Below are 19,164 nucleotides of genomic sequence, written 5' to 3'. Positions count from 1 at the left end.
TCTGACCATGGTGTTCTTTTGCTCTTCCAGCAGGAAGTCTAACTGATGTCTTCCGAACAGTGGAGCAGCATAATCAAAGCGCAGCACTGTGATTGTTTTCAGGCAGCCACATTTTGAAATTTTAACACTGTAAAGCTGGGAAAGGAGACTGCTATGTTGGTCCTCCTGAGACTGCTGCGATCAACATTGTTCACAAGTCCTATTTTGTTGGAAATAGTTGTCCAAAGTATCATATACTAGGTGTAATTGCCCAAGAAAACTAGGTAAACTTATTCTAAAATACAGAAATAGGTAGGCTGCAGGGTAGAGAAGATAAATTTGAAATTCTTTATTTTCTAGATCTCTGGTGCCTGAGGTTTTATACTTTAAGCCAAATAGACTATTTTGCTCTGCATCATAACAGATTGGAGTATTTTTGGTACAGTGAAACTTCAGTTAACAAGGCTCCAGTTATAAATGGGTTTGTCCGTGAAGCCTTTTGGACTGAAGCCATACTTTCTATGAATATTCTAACAGGCAGAAGCCATTGTTCTGCTAATGACTGAAGGTCACTGAAAGCCAAAGCTAAGGCAGTTTTGCACACCAGGTGCTCTTTTAAAAAGCCCCTTGGAAGACGCTGCTTTCATCTCCCCCTGCTTTCTCTGAGGCTGTGCGTGGTCAGCCAGCCAGCTGGGACCTCAGCAGTGAGACTGTGGCTCCCTTTGCTGCTTCAGTTGTGGAGCAGTGTGGCTTCATCTGTCAATTCTCATTAAACATTAGAACCTAGTCAAAATGAGTGGGCTTAAGAAATGCTTAAACTCCCGTTTCCTAATGAGATATACTCCCATAAATTAGAACCTTGTCAAAACATTTAACAATGTTAAGTGCTAAGCGTGTGAAACCCCCCCCCCCGCCCCTTTAAGAGTAGGAAGTTTGTTGAGAAGAGCTTCTGTCTGAGAGGGAGAGAAGGGGCCTGGAAAGGGGGCTGCCCACCAACCCCGCTTCTCAAACTCTCCTTAAAGTGCCTCCCGTCAGGTACCTAGCAGGCCGGGGATGGAACGCCCACCCCTACGCAGTTAGCAGTGCTCACCGAGCCGCACTCCAGCCTGGCACCATGCCTGAGGCACGCACAGTCCCACGTCATTTTCCGTTTGCTGGTCTCGGAACCATGTGCTTGGGAAGGGAGGGTAACACTTGAACAAGAAAGAAGTTTGAGACGAATGCCCAATACCCAAGGTTAAAGGAGGAAAGGCTTATTTACCTCAGGGCTTCTGGAGGTTTAATTCATAGTTTGCAGGCTCCAAGGCAGGGTGGTTTGGCAGAGGGGCATCACAGAGAAGGCAGCAAGCAGTAAGCAACAGGAAAATGACTTGACCTGACCCACTTAACTATCCCTTCTAGCTTATCCAGCCTACCCACCATTAGGGCAGATATCACTCACACCCAGGTTGGGGCACCCTTAATCCTACCCAGAATTATGCCAAAGCAATCAGTGGACTAATTTAGTAATCACAACATCACACACTCTAGATTTAGCGCCACTTAGGACTGCATGAAGCTTTGGGGGTACATCTAGATACAAACCATGACAATCCTCATTCACTGAAATTGGTAATCTTGCAGGGAGAGGCGGTAACGGGGAATCAAGTTAGATGAGAACAGCTTTCTGGAGCTGTGTCTGGTCACCTGATGTGATCGGCAGCAGCTGCTCTCGTAGGCCCACCAGATGCAAACAGTGTGGAACTCCCTGGCTCATGGGAAGGTAGCGTGTCCAGCGCTATCTGTAGTAGAGATGAAGCTAATCCCGGGAGCTGGGTGTGGCCACGCAGCTCTAGGCATGGATGAACTTCTGAGTGTAACGGGGCTAAACCACCCTGGCTGGTAATTTTCTATTTATTGGCTGCAGTCATTTTATCCACAACCCACTATCTTCCCAGCCACCCTGACACAAATGACAAACGTCATTACATCTGTCATATTTTACTATGTATGTCCCAAAACTCAAGTCTGTTCACATTGAGAACCAGATAAGGCCTGTACATTGTATTTGGTTAATGGCTCTAAAATCTGTCCCTTTAGATTCCTTTTCAACTTAAGCTAGGTCATTTGACATATCAAATTACTGTGCAGGACCTGCAGTGTTCCCAATTTTGCCTTATCTGTCCCCTCTGGTGCTTTCAAACCATTCTAATACGTACAGTACCATTCAGTGAGCTATTAACTGCTTTTCTGGAAGATGTGACTAAGCCTTGATGTGCCAAGTACAAGTTACACTGAAGGACAAGATTTATATTCAAGTCTGACAACTCCAAAACCCACTTTTTAATGATAGGGTCTCACTATGTAGTTCAAGCTAACTTTGAACTCATGCAGTCCTCCTGCCTCAGCCTCTGGAGTGTTGGGATTAAAGCCATACACCACCACCAAACCCCAGGACTTTAAACTAGGTATGAATTTACAAAATGATTAACAGATATTTAAATTTGTTACAATGTATCCAAATGCCAAACTTTTGAGTGTTTTGTTTTAGTTGTAAGGAGAAGTCTTCTGCATTTCAAATGTCATCTTCTGTGAACTGAGCAATTACTGAGAATCAGTAAAGGGAGAGCCTTTAACTTTTTTACTTACCTGCTGTAAGTTTTCAATTTGTCCAAGTTAAGTGGCCATACATAGACCAAGGGAATACTGATTATATGGTGTAGTGACTGAAAACACAAGCTCTATAGCACTTAGGTTTGATCTGAGCTTATTCAATCCTATTCCCTTCATCAGCACAATGGGAATTACTGAGTACCTGCCCTATACAACCACCTAGGAGCCACAAAAACACCTGTGCAGGACTCCTCCAGGAGCAGATTCATGCCTGTTACTAATTCTGCTGCTTCCAGCCAGTGCGTGTGCTTATGTTGTGTCAGCCCTTCTCAACACAGATCGTGCTTCTGCTTTTAATTCGTGGTCTCATCTCTGCAGTAACATGCAGTGCTGTACTATGGCATTCAAACACCAAAATGAACTGTGCCAGGTGGACACTGTACAATTACTTGGGGTACTGAAAAAATTTCAGATCTTTCCTTTGACTCAAGGTCTGAAAAATAGCTTAGGTACTTGAAATTTTATAAAAGCTCCAACTGGGTCATATGCACTTCAAATTAGGATTAAAAACACATGCTTTGGCATCAAAATATGTATTTTTTTTTTTATAAGCCTGAGTTTATCACCTGAAAACAGAAAAGTGAGCAGAAGCCAGACATGGTGGCACATAGCTCAAGCACACCTATTGTGTCCTTGTACCAAGCAGTACAAGCAAAAACAAAGGAAATTGAAACTAGATTGGCTTGTCATCTTCATGAACACATAACAAACTTAAAAGGTCTTTCTATCCAAACTACCAACAGGCAAGAGCCCATTCTAATGTGCTCATAGGGAAAGGGACAGCGAAAATGCTTTTCAAGCTACAGCATTACGAACCGAAAGATAACTTTTCTACCAGAAATTCACCTTTCTCTTCTCTTAAATGACTTAGTTTTTGTTGATCATACAAAGATCACTAATTGTTTTAGTCTTTAGACATTAAGAATACAACTTCCAGTTCAATGTTTATTCCACTTAACTATGTGTTAGAGGGCCGTGGATATAGTTCAGCAGCATAAGCGTTTGCCTGGCAAGCCTGAGGTCTTGAGTTTGACTCCCAGTACCAAACAAACAAACAAACAAAAACTACGTGCTAGAACACTTTGCACATTCATTCATTTGAATTCTAGATATAGTCCGTGGCCATCCATGTTTTAATTTTTTCCTGATGCTGTGAAAGAACTGTAAAAAGTCTCACATTATTATAACATGTGAGGGACTATACACTGTTAAATCAACTTGATTGAAAATCTGCTCTTTGTTCTTGTTTCCCATCTTTATTTTTTTTTTTTTTGGTTTTTTTCTCCGGTACTGGGAACCGAACTCATGACCTTGCGCTTGCCAGGCAGGCGCTTTTGCCGCTGAGCTAAATCCCCAGCCCCTTCCCATCTTTATTAACTTTTAACTACCTAAGTAGAATACTGTTTCCTATACACTGAGCTCACAGCCACAAAAAACAAGATTATTCGAAGTGGTGCTAGGATGATGGAATCATTTTTAGTTGAATTTCAAGTTTTTTCTGGAAAAAAATCTTCAAGTAGAAATCATTAAATGATGTACTTATATATCAACTTTTCCTTGGCTTACAGGGAAGAGAATTAGATCATCTTTTAAAATGTAACTGTAGGAGATCTGTGAAGGCTGGAACATTTCTAAACAGTGTTGGAATGTGGCCCACATGCAGGTTAACAACCTAAGTACATCTGACATGAAGTACAGCCACACAGTATTTAAAGAACTCGAGTGCCTACTGTGGTCTCTCCGGTGATGGTGGGACGCAGAGGCACTCACCTCTGCACCAGGACCAGTCTTCCACCCACTTGCTGGTTGGCCACTAAACACTAACCTCCACATGTGCACTTCCTTTTAGCATCTGCCCGAAGATGTGAACACCTTAAAGCTTATTTCCGTATGACTCATTCCAATGAAGGAATTGGGTTTTCTTTTGTCATACATACAGAAGGGGCATGGGTTTGGGCACATTCAATGCCTTCTCCAAGGCAGGCTTCAGAGAACACCTTTCGGGAAATCCTTGGAAAGCAACTAATGTAACTCTACTAGTTACGCATGGATTGCATTTCAAACTGTAAGTACATTTTCTCTACTCATCAACATATCCAATCCCTAAATGGAGTTCTGATGCAGTAAATCTCTTTGAACAAAATGAGGCGAATAATTTCTCTCGGACGCAGTGCTCCCTAACTTTTAAACTTATCCAGGACTGACATCCGGTACCCTGGAGTCCACTCACAAGCCCGAGGTAAACAGATGAGGCCAAGGACAGCATGACACATACTTCAGTTTATCATGGGACTATGTATACAAATACTGTACTCAAATGAATGCATAAGGAGATGTTGTACACCAAGATCAGTTATTCATTCTGTTTATTGGACTGAGAGAAAAGGAATATGAATGACTGGTTAAGCGCTGGGCACTGACATGGAAAAAGCTTATTAAAATAAACCTCAGTAACGCAAGTCAAAGTTAATGTAATTTCAACTGAACAAAAACTGTAAAGACACGTAATACTACATATTTATAAAACAAAAGTCAACAAAAGGGTGTTTTGTAAATAATTAGAACAAGTGAAAATAAATATCAGAGACTTGAAGTTTTTATACTTTAATGAAATAATAAAGCGAAGAAATTTAAACTACTAAATATAATCTGAGGCAGTTAAAAAAAATCCAAAATTTAAGAACACAATCCTTTGAAACATTTAATCAGTCCATAGCAAATAGTAATTATATACCAAAAGCTCTAAGTGTTAACTAGTTCCACCACAATGCCATGTAAATTGTGACAATTCAGAAATCTTGAGACCTACAGACACTGTTCTCCTGATCTCTACAGCTTGGTTTGCAAGTCCCTACACGCTTCTGTGAGCTGTTCCCTCCCATACACACTTTCAAGAGGCCAATAACAGTTTCTCCATCTGTGCCTAAAAATGCTGATTCAGTTCTAGCACAATGACCCTGACAGTGTTTTAAGCTAATGATTGGGACACAATTTCAGTCTTATAAAAATATATCGGTATTAACCAAACCTTAAACTCAAGAGAGGGCACTTCACATGTGCACGAGACTGAGGAAGACTGACATGAACCTGGAACAGCTGTGCAAAGACTTCTTATGAATCAAGTACTTTCTCTCTCTCACACACACACAAATTTTTATACTATTAGCTTTGTTAATCCAGACCACCTGGATTAAGTAGGTGAAAGGGTTTTTACAGTTTTTGCCTTTTCAACTATAGGGCAGCTACTAGAACAATAGCTTAACACTGAAAAATTTTAATTATGTTCACCCTGTTTTTAGAAAGTGTCTACGTGTAAATTCAAATTCATCTCTTCTCATAGAGTTAGCAGTTTATATATTAAACCAGATATGGTTTCTGAAATGTAGTAATGTTTTGGGTAGCAATCCCAAAGGAGACTTGCTAATGTCTAAATGGAAATCAAACTAAAAATTACACATTTTAGAGATGGGACAAAAAGGATATTAAGACAAATGTCTTCTTTCCTCCCATTCAAAAGCAGCCATTCTTCTGCTGTGAAAGAAAGTGACAGGGACACTTTCCTGCAGATGTGCGCTAGTGACCCACGGGCAGCCAGGGTGAGGACTGGCTTGCAGGAGGCAACGTCCTAGAAAAGAGAATTCCAAGACGGGGAGGGTGGGACAGAAGGGTTTTCTATTAATGTCAAGGAATGCCATTCTAGAGGCAGAATACTCCTAACAGTAAAACTCACCTTACCACTAGTTTCTTCAGACCAATATTGACAAAACTATCTTTTTCTCTTTCCAGTTAGCAGGTTATTTTGATCACTCAGGGAATCCCTTTTTTGTTCTCCCACCCAATAAAATGGATCACTTTGTGGGGGCATTGGCGATTAAAATTTCCTCCGCTTAAACTACTTACCTGGGTTAATGTAACATGTGGCCAGTAAGAGCAACAGAAATGTAGCAGGCACGAATACCAACAAAATACAAAAACCAAACAGAAGCTTTTTCATCCCTCCCAACTCCTAATCCTGTCTCACCACCCACATGCCTACCTCAGCAGTCCCCAAATCTAACATCTGACCATTAGCAACCAATTACTTGGAGGAAAAAAGACATTTAATTTCATTCTTGCTCTAGCCCTTAATACATAATAACAGAAACATTTTCAAGCACATGGAAATAAGCCTACTAACCTGATTTTTGGAGCCAAAAACTCTCCACTCTATTTTGATCTATGTGCAAAAAGTATTGGTACTTTTCAATTCTGACGTTTGTTAATATAGCTGGCTTGATAGTGTTCTCACTCTTAAACCTACTACCGTCTACGGCATTACTGCAAGTTTTCAATGATTTCTATGGGTTAGAAAATCCTGCCATTAGGTTGTTACATCACAAAGTCCTAGGTTTCTTCATTTCTTCCACCTTTCTAGCACAGTCACTTCATGGCAAACGTAGGAAACAGACGTTTACAGCAAATTGGCACAGCTAAATACCAGTGTATAGGAAGCTGCCAGTTAGGGTTGACAGACCCGGAAAGCAAACTCACCTAGCTGCTGTGGAAACCTTTGCATAGTTGTCACTCCCTTTTAACAGGAGCTATGTTCTTGGAAACGTGCCCCACTTAATCCACTCTTTTCAAGTGCTCCTGGCTATACTTCAGCACTGTGGAAACTCAGATCTAAGGGGGGCTGGGTGCAGAAGAATCCAAGTGCCAAGTCACCCTGGATGGGCACGGATCTCAGCAGTGTTATGATGTGCCAAAGCACCCTGCGACCACACGCTAAGCCCCTGAGAGTCCTGGAGGACCAGACAGGGTGGACTGACGGGCAGCTGAAGGGCACACAGGAATCAATGGTTCCAACTGTACTGAGGTAAAGAGAAGTTGCCACTTAATTGTATACAGTTACCAATGAAGACTTTTATTCAAGTTTAAAGTAAAAAGTAATTTTAGTCAAGAAAACGTAAGTACCAGATAAACGGTAACATATAGTTAACTGAGAAGTATCAAAAGAGGAATTGATTCTCTAAGTGGTGGGCTCTGCAAAATGGAGCTTGAAGTAGTATTTTATATACCAACTCGACAAAATAATCTGACCACGATTTGTCACTTGCTCTTACTATGGGCTTTTGGAAGAATGCCCACTATTTTAAGGCCAAATGCGTTTTCCTTCCTTCTTCCTCCCTTCCATGATTTCCCCTTTGTCCTTGCTGCCAATCCCTGTCACCCCACAAAGGAGAGTTCCTGAGTCCGAGTGCTCTCCTCCATAGGACCAGAAGGAGTAGAGCCATGTAATACAGCACACTTGGCCAGGCCTCGAGGGGAACTGAGTACCCCGAGTCCTTCTGTAGAATCTTACTTTGGGGGCATACCCACTCCCCTTCCCAACGAAACGGCTGCGGCCACCTAAGAGTCTCCTACTGAGGAGCAGCAGGACTTCACGGGAGACTGGACTATACTCAGCTGTCGTGGGGTTTAAAACACAATGTGCACATCAGGCTTTTGACTTATTTTGAATGTGAAATTCTCAAAATGAAAACGTTCTTTTCCATGAAGGAAACCAGCGAGGGAAAAGACTATCCCACACACAGCACCAGTGGAGAATGAGGCTCAGTATGGCAAATCTAAAAAACTGAGGAGGAATATTCTTCAAATTCATGTATCCTTGTATGTCAAAGATTTAAGGGCAACTCTGGGAAAGGACTAGGTTTTAATCCCAGTTTAAGTACGTTTGTAGTCTACTGAATTCTTCTAACAGTCTCAATTACGCAAGCTACGAACTTCTGGACCTGACTTCTACTCTCTTGCTAGATCACACCAAAATGACTTTCCAAGCCAAGGAAAACTTGAGACAAGCTTTTCGAAAACCTAAATTAACTACTGATCTCTCATGTGGATACATTTAAAATTCTCTTTGAAACATGAATTTCTTCAACATCACATAATGATGTTCCATCAGGAAGAAAACAAAAAGGGGGGAAACCGTCAAAGGGTGACTACAAATTTCTGTGTCACGTCCCTCCAGCACTGTCCCTGCCTGTCTTGTGTGGAATCCAGAAGAGCATCAGTTATGCTGCACGTTTAAGTTGTAGAGGGAACTGTTTTTAAGCTGGTTTAGATTCCAAATGTATACAAATGAAGTCACTTTAATCCTATAAATACTTCTTAATTTATTTTTAAAAAATTGTGCTGTTAACCCTTTTACGGGGCAACAAGCTATGTGAAAAGTACAAAACTTTTTGTCAAATGTAATATTGAGAGTGCTTTTGACATAGTTCACTGGTTTGTCATCTGTATCAGTATATACTGCGCAACGGGCAAGGCTAGAATCCATGAACCAAGCTGCAAAGATCTCAAGCTAAGTAAGGCGGAAAGATTGAGAAACAAAAGGAAGAAATTCTTTCCTATCCAATGTATACTCTTCAGACTAATGCACTCTTTCTATCAAGCCTTCTAAACTGTTAAATAAAGTTTTCCAAACAAGCATTTAAACTTCATTACACAGAAGAGCAACAAGAATGGTATCCTGCCAGACAAAAGGCAGGAGGGAAAAAAATATATATACTGAGTTCAGTGGGTAAGCCTGAATGTAGCACAGTTCTTCACAACCGATGGGGGTATTCAACATGGTGTCCAACAACGCTCTACGACGTGCTTCATCTCAACTGGTTACTATGAAGCAAGGTGGAAATGTTTGGCCCCAGCTGGGCTTCAGAAATGGTTCTTTTTTCATGACGAGCATGTCTGTCCAGCTATCAATCATGTTTGTTTGCACCAAATCCCAAGCCATTCAAATACGACTAATTTTAAGTTAAACAGAAGTCGTGGGCTCCAATTCGCCATCAACTATCCATGCTACTGCATTCCTCTGGGCGAAGACGAGACAAGATGTACATGGGGAGAGAGGAAGGAGACAGTGAGAAGACAAGTTAACAGAGAGCTTCAAAATCTGCATCACGACTGTAAAATTTAGTTCACAAAAATTTCTTGATACTTTCATCATCAAAACAAACAACACCATCTACCTCACTGTTAGGCTATACATTATAGTGTAAACTCACGATTATTTTGAATACTAGAAAAATAAGTGGATATTTATGTTAGAATTGAAAACTTTTATAATTAACCTTAAAATTACGTAGAATAAGAATATCCTTATGATAGTTTACAACAGAGAAGAGGAAAGAGCGAGCTGGTGGCCCAAGGTAGAACTGTGTGTTACAACTATGTATTTCTCATTTCACAGTTGCTTAGCCCCAGTTCTACACTGCTGCCCTACTCTGTGCAGAGTGTGCGTGTGCACAGCTTTACTGACACAGTTCACACACTATACAATGTACCTGTTAGGCCATGGTTGCAATTTTATTTTTTTTAGTTTTTTTGAGACAAGGTCTCATTATATAGCCCAGGCTAACCTCAAACTTGCAATGATTCTCCTGCCTCAGCCTCCCAAGTGCTAGGATTACACAGTGTACCACTACACCCAGCTTACACCTAAGGTTTTTAGTACATTCATAGGGTTATACAACCACGAGCATAGTCAATCTTTGTTAATCACCACCACCCCACTCAACCCGAAGAAACCACCAATCCCCCAGGGGTCCCTGGATTTGCCTATTTTAGACCATTTCATATAAATGGAATCACATTTAGGTCTGCCCTCTTTTAACTATCAGCACATGGTTTTCAAGGTTCCTCCAGTATCAATACTTGATTGATCATATACTCCATTTCAACAAAGCAACAAATGAACAGTGCACCCTTCTTCCATTACAAAAGGTCAGCAAATTCTCTTGAAATAAAACTGTCAAGTGAAACATTTAAATGACTTCTGCTTGCCTAGCATGTGTGAGGCCTTGAGTTCAATCCCCAGTACCGCAATTGAAACAAGAATTTCTACTTCCAAAAGCACGTTTTCAAGGCAAGGGGAAAACAACCTGGAAAATATCCCCCAAGAAGGCATATGCAGCCAAATATCTGCTTTGCTTTTTTAGTTTCAGGCAAAAATGAAACGTTTTCAGGGTTATACCCATGCTGGTGCGATACAATGGGAAGGTGCTGAACTGGGCTGACAGCCGACCCCACCCACCCTTGAATGTGGCTGTCACGCTAATCAAACTCACCAAGCACAAGAGCAACTCTCACTCCAATGTGGTTGGAGGCACACACGTCCATCTTTTGGGGTGAATCTACCCCGACACAGCTAAGATCTGCCTAATTTTATCAAATCTGCATATTTGAAGGAGTAACTTCTTAATGACTAAAAGAACTTTAAAAAAGCACAGATAATTACAAAGAATGGGCCTCGAAACTCAAAGAGGGGAAAAAAAAGAAGATAAAGATTTCTGGTCTTTGCTGATACTTCAGGAGTGAAGGAAAAACAAAAACTGACACTACCGACTTTTCCTAACCATGAACACTACCCTGGACAATGTCCTCTGCTGAGATTCCTAAGAGCAGTTATTCATCTTTCTTACTAAAACATTTAGATGGAACACACTGAAGAAACTCTGTTTTTAGACAAATTACTGCCTTCTGAGCAAACTGACCATTTTACTTCTCTCTGAAAAAAAGAATCATTTACATAAAATTTCTCATTCTCTCTCCTCTCTAGTACTGATACTATGTTCAACTAAGTTTTATTGTTTTTTTGAGATAGGACTGCACTGTGTAAGCCCAGGCTGGCCTTGAACTCATAGTGATCCTCCTGCCTCAGCCTTGAGTGGTGGGATTACATGCATGTGTAAGCATGTCCAGCTTTCGGTTATACATATTTGTATTTATGCATGTATGTATGTATGGTATGTATGTATGTAAATATGACAGGCTCACTGTATAGCCCAGGCTGGCCTCAACTTCGAACAATCTTCCTGCCTTAGCTCCCCTAGTTCTGGGAGCGGGGAGGGGGGCATGCGCTCCTATGCCTGTCATTTCGTTTTGTTTTGTTTTGAGACTCCCTATGTAGTTTAGGCACTGAACTCAGTATATAGCCCAGGCTGGCCTCAAAATTGAGGCCATTTTCCTGCCTCCAGCCTCCCAAGTGTTAGGATTACAGGGGTGGGCCACACCTGGCTATTTTTGAAAGATTTTTAAGACAGGGCCTTTCTATGTATATTCCAGGCTGGCCCTGAACTCATGGCGATCCTCTTGCTTCAGCCTCCCAAGTGCTAGGATTACAGGCATGTGTGCCACCACGACAAACTACTGTCCAACTAAGCTTTTGTCTTCGTAACTGTCAGCATTGTAGTTTTACTACTGTTAGCTTTATCTTTTGAACTTTCTTCATGTACAACTATCTCAAAAGTGATAGGAACCAAATTTCCAGACCCAAAACAGAAACTCTGGGAGCACTCAATAAATTAAATTAGACTTGGGTTGATTTCTTTGCCTATAAAAATAAGGATAAGCATTCTGCCCTACAGAATTCTGATTACTTTATACCAGATGGTGAAGACAGCAAAGGCCTAGGTATAGGGTGAATTTTAGTCCCTACCCATCAAGCACAGCTCATGTCAGCACGCTACATGGCATTAACATACGTGTGCCTTACACACAGCTACCTTCCCACCCCTTATTGTTTTAGTTTTTGAAATCAAGTCTCACCAAATTGTCCAGGTGGGACTTGAACTTGCAGTCCTCCTGCCTCAGCCTCCTGAGTACTGCAATTACAAGTGTGTGCCATCACACTCTCCTCAATATGTTTGTATATGTAGTAGTACTGGGGACTGAAGCTTGGGTCTTTACACCGAGCAACCTCCCCAGCCCGCTCCCCCTTCTTCTTAAATTATGAGGCAGGATCTGGATAAGTTGCCCAGGTTGGGCTCAAACTTGTGATCCTCCTGCTTCCCCAGCTTGTGCACTATACTTGGGTAGCAGGATGAAGATGATTTTCAGGTAAGATCTTTAGCAACAGCTAACCAGACATAATAAGGTAGCATATCCTCCCCGCCTCCACAGGCCTTGCTGGATACCTCTGATTTCTCGTATCCCCTCCGTGGAGGCCGACAGTATACAGAGTAGAGGCATCACACCTGCACTTTGCCTAAGTTACTGTTTAAGTAAAGCATAGTATCCCCAGTAAGCAAGGCCACACGTTGTGTGGACAAAGCACAGGGACACGGAGGTACATTACCTTCAATATTCTGGTGGTCTAGAAAGGGGGCTGGCCCCCATATCCTAACAGTGCCATCATCGGAGGCGCTGGCCATCATGAACGGGATCTGTGGGTTCCAGCTCACGCAGTTCACCGTGCGCGTGTGCCCTGTCAGTTCCGCGATCGGCAGTTCACTACGTTTGTGCCAGATGTAAACCTTGTGATCTGAAGACACAGTGATTTGGGGAGAAGTTAAGGGAGTTGTTTACAGACATCACTCACTAGAGAAAAGCAAGATACCCAAATCCAACGAAGATGATCACTAACCCTGTACTGGGAGCTCCAAGTACCAAGTTCTGTATCTTCACCACCAACCCATGAGGCAGGTACTATTGCTTATCCCACATGCTTTTATGGGATGGAGACAAAGCACCAAGCAGGTGAGTGGCCTGCTTGTGGTTAACAGGTTCAAGTCTAAGCAGCCCCATTCAAGAACTTACTAGCAAGTCTAGACAAGTCTCTTATCTGTGCTGCACATAAAGCTTTATAGAAGACTATAATCCTATGAAGTGGTAAAAAACAAACAGAAAAAAACCCCGTAACAAGATTCTCCACAGACTCAGTGGTATGGATTTGTAATCTCAGCTACTGTGAAGGCTAAGGCAGGAAGATGGCAAGTTGGAGACCAGTCTGGGCAAACTTAACAAGACCCTATCTCAAAAATTAAAAAAGGGATATAGTTCTATCTAGTTCAGTGGCAGAACATCCCTGGGATCTATCCCTACTACTGGGGGGTGCAGGAAACACAAACACACAATACACACACGAAATCAAGATCCCCTATAGCTTTGTTTCTTTGTCATAAGCTAATCTAAAATAAAACCCAAACAAAACTAAAAATCCTAGTTGAAAGTTTGGGTCCTGTAAGCAGACTACCCAAACCCTGATTATCCTCCCACCACTGACTGCTAACAGAGTCTGGTTACCTGTGCTGTGAGTGGGCACACCTGCCTCCTCTTGCTAAGAGGACTGTGTAAGTATGTGTGCAGCGGTGTCCTGAACAGAACACACACCTTGCGTTAATGAGAAGAGAGTAAGCACAAGTGATGGTTCTCAGGGTAAACTAGAAAGGGATTTAAACAGACAGTGACAGCAAGGTGGAGCAACTGCAAGTTCTCTGAGGGTGTGCTACCGAGGGTATTCTACAGAGAATGGCCCCTGGTTTTAAAACTTCAGATGTAAGATAAAAAGTCAACTTTTTATCTGATTTCTCTGTGTTTTTAATTTTTAAAAAATTTTTTTTTTTGCACAGTAAAAGGTAAAAAGCACAATTTGAAGAACTGAGTACATCTTTCTTAGAAGGAATTTGTTCACTGTTTTTGAAAATCTTTCTTGTATAAAATTAATTTTGGTGAAAAGAGAAGACATAGTTGTGTTTCTTCATGAATTAAAGTCTGCAAAGGAGAAAGACGGGCAATTGAAGTATGTTACACTAGGAGAAAAATGCTTTTGTGAACAACATGAAGGAAGAGTATTTGCTGAAGAGGTAGCAAAAATAGGATCCCAGGTAGTCATGGTCAGATTTAGCTCTCTTCGCTGTATCAGTCTGAGAAATCCACTATTTATTCAAAGATAAAAAATAAACCTAGTCTTCCTATATATTACCAGCACAATGAAAAAACCTGAATAGTACTACTTTTCTGGGGAAAAGGTTCCCAGCTGCTCTCTTTTATAGTGGCATGCACGTATTTAGAGATTCGGAGGGTCTCTGAAATATACTGCTTGCAAATAATGGCAAATGGGTTACTGCGGTCATCTTGAGAGATGATATACTCACGATGGGAAAACTACCATCTTTACTTCACAGTCATCTCATTTTCAGCCTTAAACAGAATATAGTATGTTTTAATTACAGTATTCATTAGGCTTAGTTTGGGCTTTAAAGTTTGGTGCCACTAGTAACAATGGTAGCCATTCCTATTTTAAGGCACTTCTAGGATACATATTTTTAGAACTATGGAGGATTCTGGAGCATAATTTAAAAGGGGAAAAAAATCCACCAGAAGCAAGACCGAATGCAGCATGGGCAAGAGAGCTTACAACAGGAGGAACTAAAATGTAAGTAGAAGACCTAATGTATTCAAAACATTGACAAAGTCAATTAGAAGCAAGGCATGGTAGCCTAGTCCTGCTCAGGAATATGAGGCAAGAGGACTTCGAGTTCAAGGCCAGCTGAAGCTACCAAAAGTGTCTGGACTATACAGTGAGACTCTCCAAAACAAAAACTGAAATAAAAGTAAGTCAACTAGAAATCCATGAGGGCCAGGGATATAGCTCATCAGTGCGGCACCTGCCTGGCAAACGAGGTCCTGAGTTTTGAGTCCCAGCACCAAAAAAAAAAAAGGAAATCCATGGAAAGTCTGAAAGGCCACAATATGTTTAGAAAGGTCAAAAAAGACTGACTTGCAACTACTACTGATTTGTGATAAAAAGGAATGCTCAAATCGGCAATTAATAGTGGATAAACAACCGAAAATTTTTAATAACACCAATTTGCTTGAAGATATGACTACTGAGAACTACAAAACTTTAAGTTCATCAATCTATAGGAACTCAACCTATAGGAACTCTCGGGACAAACTCACCTTCGCTCCCACTCGCGATGAAGTCTTCATTATGGCCTCCAAAACATGAATGGATGGTGTAAAACCCTTGTGTAACACCTTGATACTTTCTTACTAAAACTCTGTCTTGCAAGTCCCATAAATGAACTCCCTGCACATAAAAGAGAATACAAGTATTTATTCTATCCCCAAACAACTTTTAAAAGTAAATTTTGCCTGATGGAACAATTTCCATTTTTTATTTACCCAAAAAACTAATATTCCATTAAGTGATAATATTCTAGTAAATTATTTATGCAAAACACTAATATTTTACAATTAGGATGCAATACATGTGTAAAATTTAGTAAGTAGAATTTGTTTCTATGTATACTTAAAATCAATTAAAATTTGTACTAAGCTGAATTTTTCTGAAAATTTTAATAAACATACCTGAGTTGCTACATTTAACAAAGCTAATCGGCCATTTTTTGAAATGGTAAAAGACATAATAGGATGATCTTCTTGTACTCTGTAACCAGAAAGTAATTTGTCAGAAACAACAAATTCAGGAGTCAAGACAGTAAAAATACCAGCATATAAAATGTGCCTGCATAAGTACAACTTTGCTTTTAATCATTATTATACACTATAATGCAATTAGGAATCTGAGTTATTGATTTTTAAGTCTATTTTTTTGGAGACAGGGTCTAGCTACGGAGTCCAGGCTGGCCTTGAACTCATGATCCTCCTACCTCAGCCTCCTGACTGCTAGGATTATAGGCGTGTGCCATCAACGGCTGGCTGAGTTAATGATTATCTATCACCTCATCATCAACCAAAATTACCAAGCAATCAAATCAAATCCAAATATTAAAAAAAAAAAAAAAAATCCAGTTTGTCTGAAAAAGCCCTACCACATACACATTCTAATATAACTGTTGCTGAATGGAAGCACAGGGTAGTTACATGTTCCTATCTGTAAGGTCCTCGAAGTTGTACCCCCGAATCCGTTGGTGCGTGTCAGAGGCCAGGACCGTCTTTCCATCACTCAGGCACCAAAGGCACTGCACACGCACTCCTTCCCAGGAGTCCAGGAGGTTCCCGTCCAAGTCCTAAGTGCAGAAAACCACTGGTAAGCCTTGAATGAGCAGGGTCCAGACTTACCAAATCTTTGCCCAGTAGCTTTTAGAAATGGGAGTGTTTTTCACCATGAAAATTTGAATATGGGTCAAATTTTGCAATGATATCTGAAGGAGAGTAGAAAGACCTTCTGTAAATCCATCTCCCTTCAATAATGCACCATGCATAAATAAAAAATAAGCAGAATATTCTCATGTTTTGAATCTAAGCTCATGTAAAGTCTCAATTTTAACAGAAAACAAGTGAAATATTCCTTTAAAATTCACCACAGTTAGCTCTTCTCATCCATGGGTTTAGCACCCACGGTTCAACCTATCACAGACAGCAAGTATTTATTTTTTCTTTTCTTTTTTTTGGTACCGGGAATCGAACTCAGGACCTTGCACTTGCCAGGCAGTGCTGCTGAGCTATATTCCCAGCCCAACAGGAAGTATTTAAAGGGCAAAAACTTGTTTGTACAGATCACGCATTGCCTGAACACACAGCATAACATCTACCAACTCAGCATTGACATTATTTTAGGTACTACAAATAATCTAGACAGGACTTAAAATATGTTAAGAAGATGCACAGAGGTTTTATGCAAATATGGTACCATTTTACACAGAGGACTGGAGCTTGCACAGATTCTTGGATCCAAGAAGATTCTGGAACCAATGTGCAGACACCGAAGAAAGACTGTGCTGGAGTTTGTCCCCTAACATTCGAAGCTGTGATAAGGAAGACGGTTACTAAGACACAGCTTTACCTAGAACCTGGGGCATCTTCAGGCAATTTTCAAAACTTTGTATGTTCACAGTTCTGAGAAGCATTAAAACTTCCATTTCAGAGATTAGCAAGGATTACCGAATTCTGTACCCTAAAGGTTGAAGTGCTGTATGAGGCGGCAGACCGAGGAGGAACACAAGTGGCTATTTCAAGCCAAGCTAATGGCTTACAGCCATGCGGGTAATACTAAACTCGGCCAGTCTCAAGCCAGCTTAATACAAGGAACTGGTAACTTATAATGGTTACATAAAAAAGTGTTTACGATAAGTGCTCTTTAGTTATGGTAAATGATTTATTACCTTAATTTTAGTTTTAAACGAAGATCTCAGGCAGAGGATCTGGACAAGAGTAAAGACACTGATTGCTTCTGAATCATGATGGACCTAGTCACAGGAATATTTACATGTCCTTTTCTTGGGCCCTACTGAGGGCTCTACCAGCGAGTCAAATCACAAGTCTTTTTGCTTATTCCTCAATATTTAAAACAGTCTACTCACAAAACTCAGCATTTTTTGAAACAAAAATGCAAATGGCTAGAAACTTCAAAAAAAGAAATGAACACTAAATCTTCACATTCCTATGAATTAGAAACTTGTTTCATAAGAACAAAAATGTTTAGCGAAACAACTTGCTTTTCTAACCTCAAAGTGTACATCTTATACAAACATTTAAATGGTTCACTAATATATGAACACGAGAAATGGGTAAGGATGAAAGAAGAAAATTCTAGTGCACAGTATTTATTTAGTAGAATGGCAAAGTAGCTATTGACATTTTTGTGGGGGGTTTTTTGAGACAGGGTCTTGCTATGTACTTCAAGCTGGCTTTGAACTCATGAGGTAGCCCAGCTAGCCTCAAACTTATGGTGCTCTTCCTGCCTCAGCCTCTCAGGGACTGGGACTATAAGCGTATGCCCAAAGATACTGAGTCGATGCATTTTTTATTTAAAAAGCAAAACAAAACCCTAAATATTCTTTTTGTGAAGTGGACGCTGGGGAGAGGCTGACACACTCACACACTGGTAAAACTGCCCACGCTGGCCGCCTGTCACGAAGCGCTTCCCGTCGGGATTCCAAGCCACACTTGTTAAACTGTCTTCGTGAGACTGACTCATTTTTGTCCGAAGTTCTCCCGTCTGCAAGGACATAAAACCGTGGATAAGACCTCTGAGACGCCCTCTAATGCGAGTATGCAAAGAAGGACAAACAATATGCTAAAAAAAAGAGAAAAAAAAGCATGCAAAAAGAAGAACTGAGATATCTGGTTAGCTTGGTAGTTAATCAGAGAAATAAATTGTTTCAACTAGCCTTGCCAAAAAGGAAAAAAAAAAAACAACAACAAAAACAAACACAAAAAAACAGGTACTATTCAGAAGAGAAATCAAGGACTTAGGAAAAAGAAAGGCTGAGAACAATGCCTGTCACAAATGACCCAGAGTAGATACGATGAGATAAACATTAACACACTGCTCATCTGGACTGCTTACATTCATAAAGTAAAACAGGTAATTTTTCTCAAGCAAGATACTGAAAAGCCTAAAGCTATATACCCAATCCTGAGTTACCTTTCTTAGTCAGAAGTTCTTTATAAATTTTATTCTAAACCTGCAGTGAATGCAATTAACAGTTTCTTAAGAACACAGTGAATACTATGCCCTTAAACTACATCACTACCAATCCACACATTCCAAGACAGAAATGAACATTCTTTTTCTAATATGTAACCATTTCTTCAGTCAAAAGTAGCAAAAGAAAGAGCATAGCCATTCTACATTGTTTCCAGCTAAGCAAGAACAGTTAGTAGTTGTAACTCTCAGATGTCCTCCTGTTAGGTTCTCTAAGTTACTCAATTTAGAAGGTACACACTTGGCTCCATTTTGTTTTAGGGATTAGATAAAGGATCTTCTGAGAAGTAATAGCTGTCCTCAGTATGATAAAAAAAAGA

The 19,164-nt window shown here is 40.6% G+C and overlaps 1 protein-coding gene across 2 annotated transcripts in view; it reads right to left on the bottom strand.

The window, feature by feature from the left end:
- Window positions 1-7,513: 7,513 nt before the first annotated feature.
- The window catches only part of Wdr26 (WD repeat domain 26), a gene marked incomplete at its 5' end in the record, with an annotated part of 33,459 nt that continues 21,808 nt past the window's right edge, over window positions 7,514-19,164 (bottom strand). For both annotated transcript variants that reach the window (XM_013507050.1, XM_005409219.2), the window contains 6 exon segments: window positions 7,514-9,481; window positions 12,746-12,931; window positions 15,352-15,481; window positions 15,763-15,841; window positions 16,279-16,424; window positions 18,236-18,355. In XM_013507050.1, coding sequence (XP_013362504.1) covers window positions 9,456-9,481; window positions 12,746-12,931; window positions 15,352-15,481; window positions 15,763-15,841; window positions 16,279-16,424; window positions 18,236-18,355 — 687 coding nt within the window. In that variant the 3' untranslated portion in view covers window positions 7,514-9,455.

This window comes from Chinchilla lanigera, unplaced genomic scaffold, assembly GCF_000276665.1.
Source record: "Chinchilla lanigera isolate Chin_1 unplaced genomic scaffold, ChiLan1.0 scaffold00119, whole genome shotgun sequence".
In the NCBI taxonomy this organism is placed as follows: Eukaryota; Metazoa; Chordata; class Mammalia; order Rodentia; family Chinchillidae; genus Chinchilla; species Chinchilla lanigera.
The sequence above is the reverse complement of the archived record's forward strand: the minus strand, read 5'-3'. Positions and strand labels throughout refer to the sequence as shown.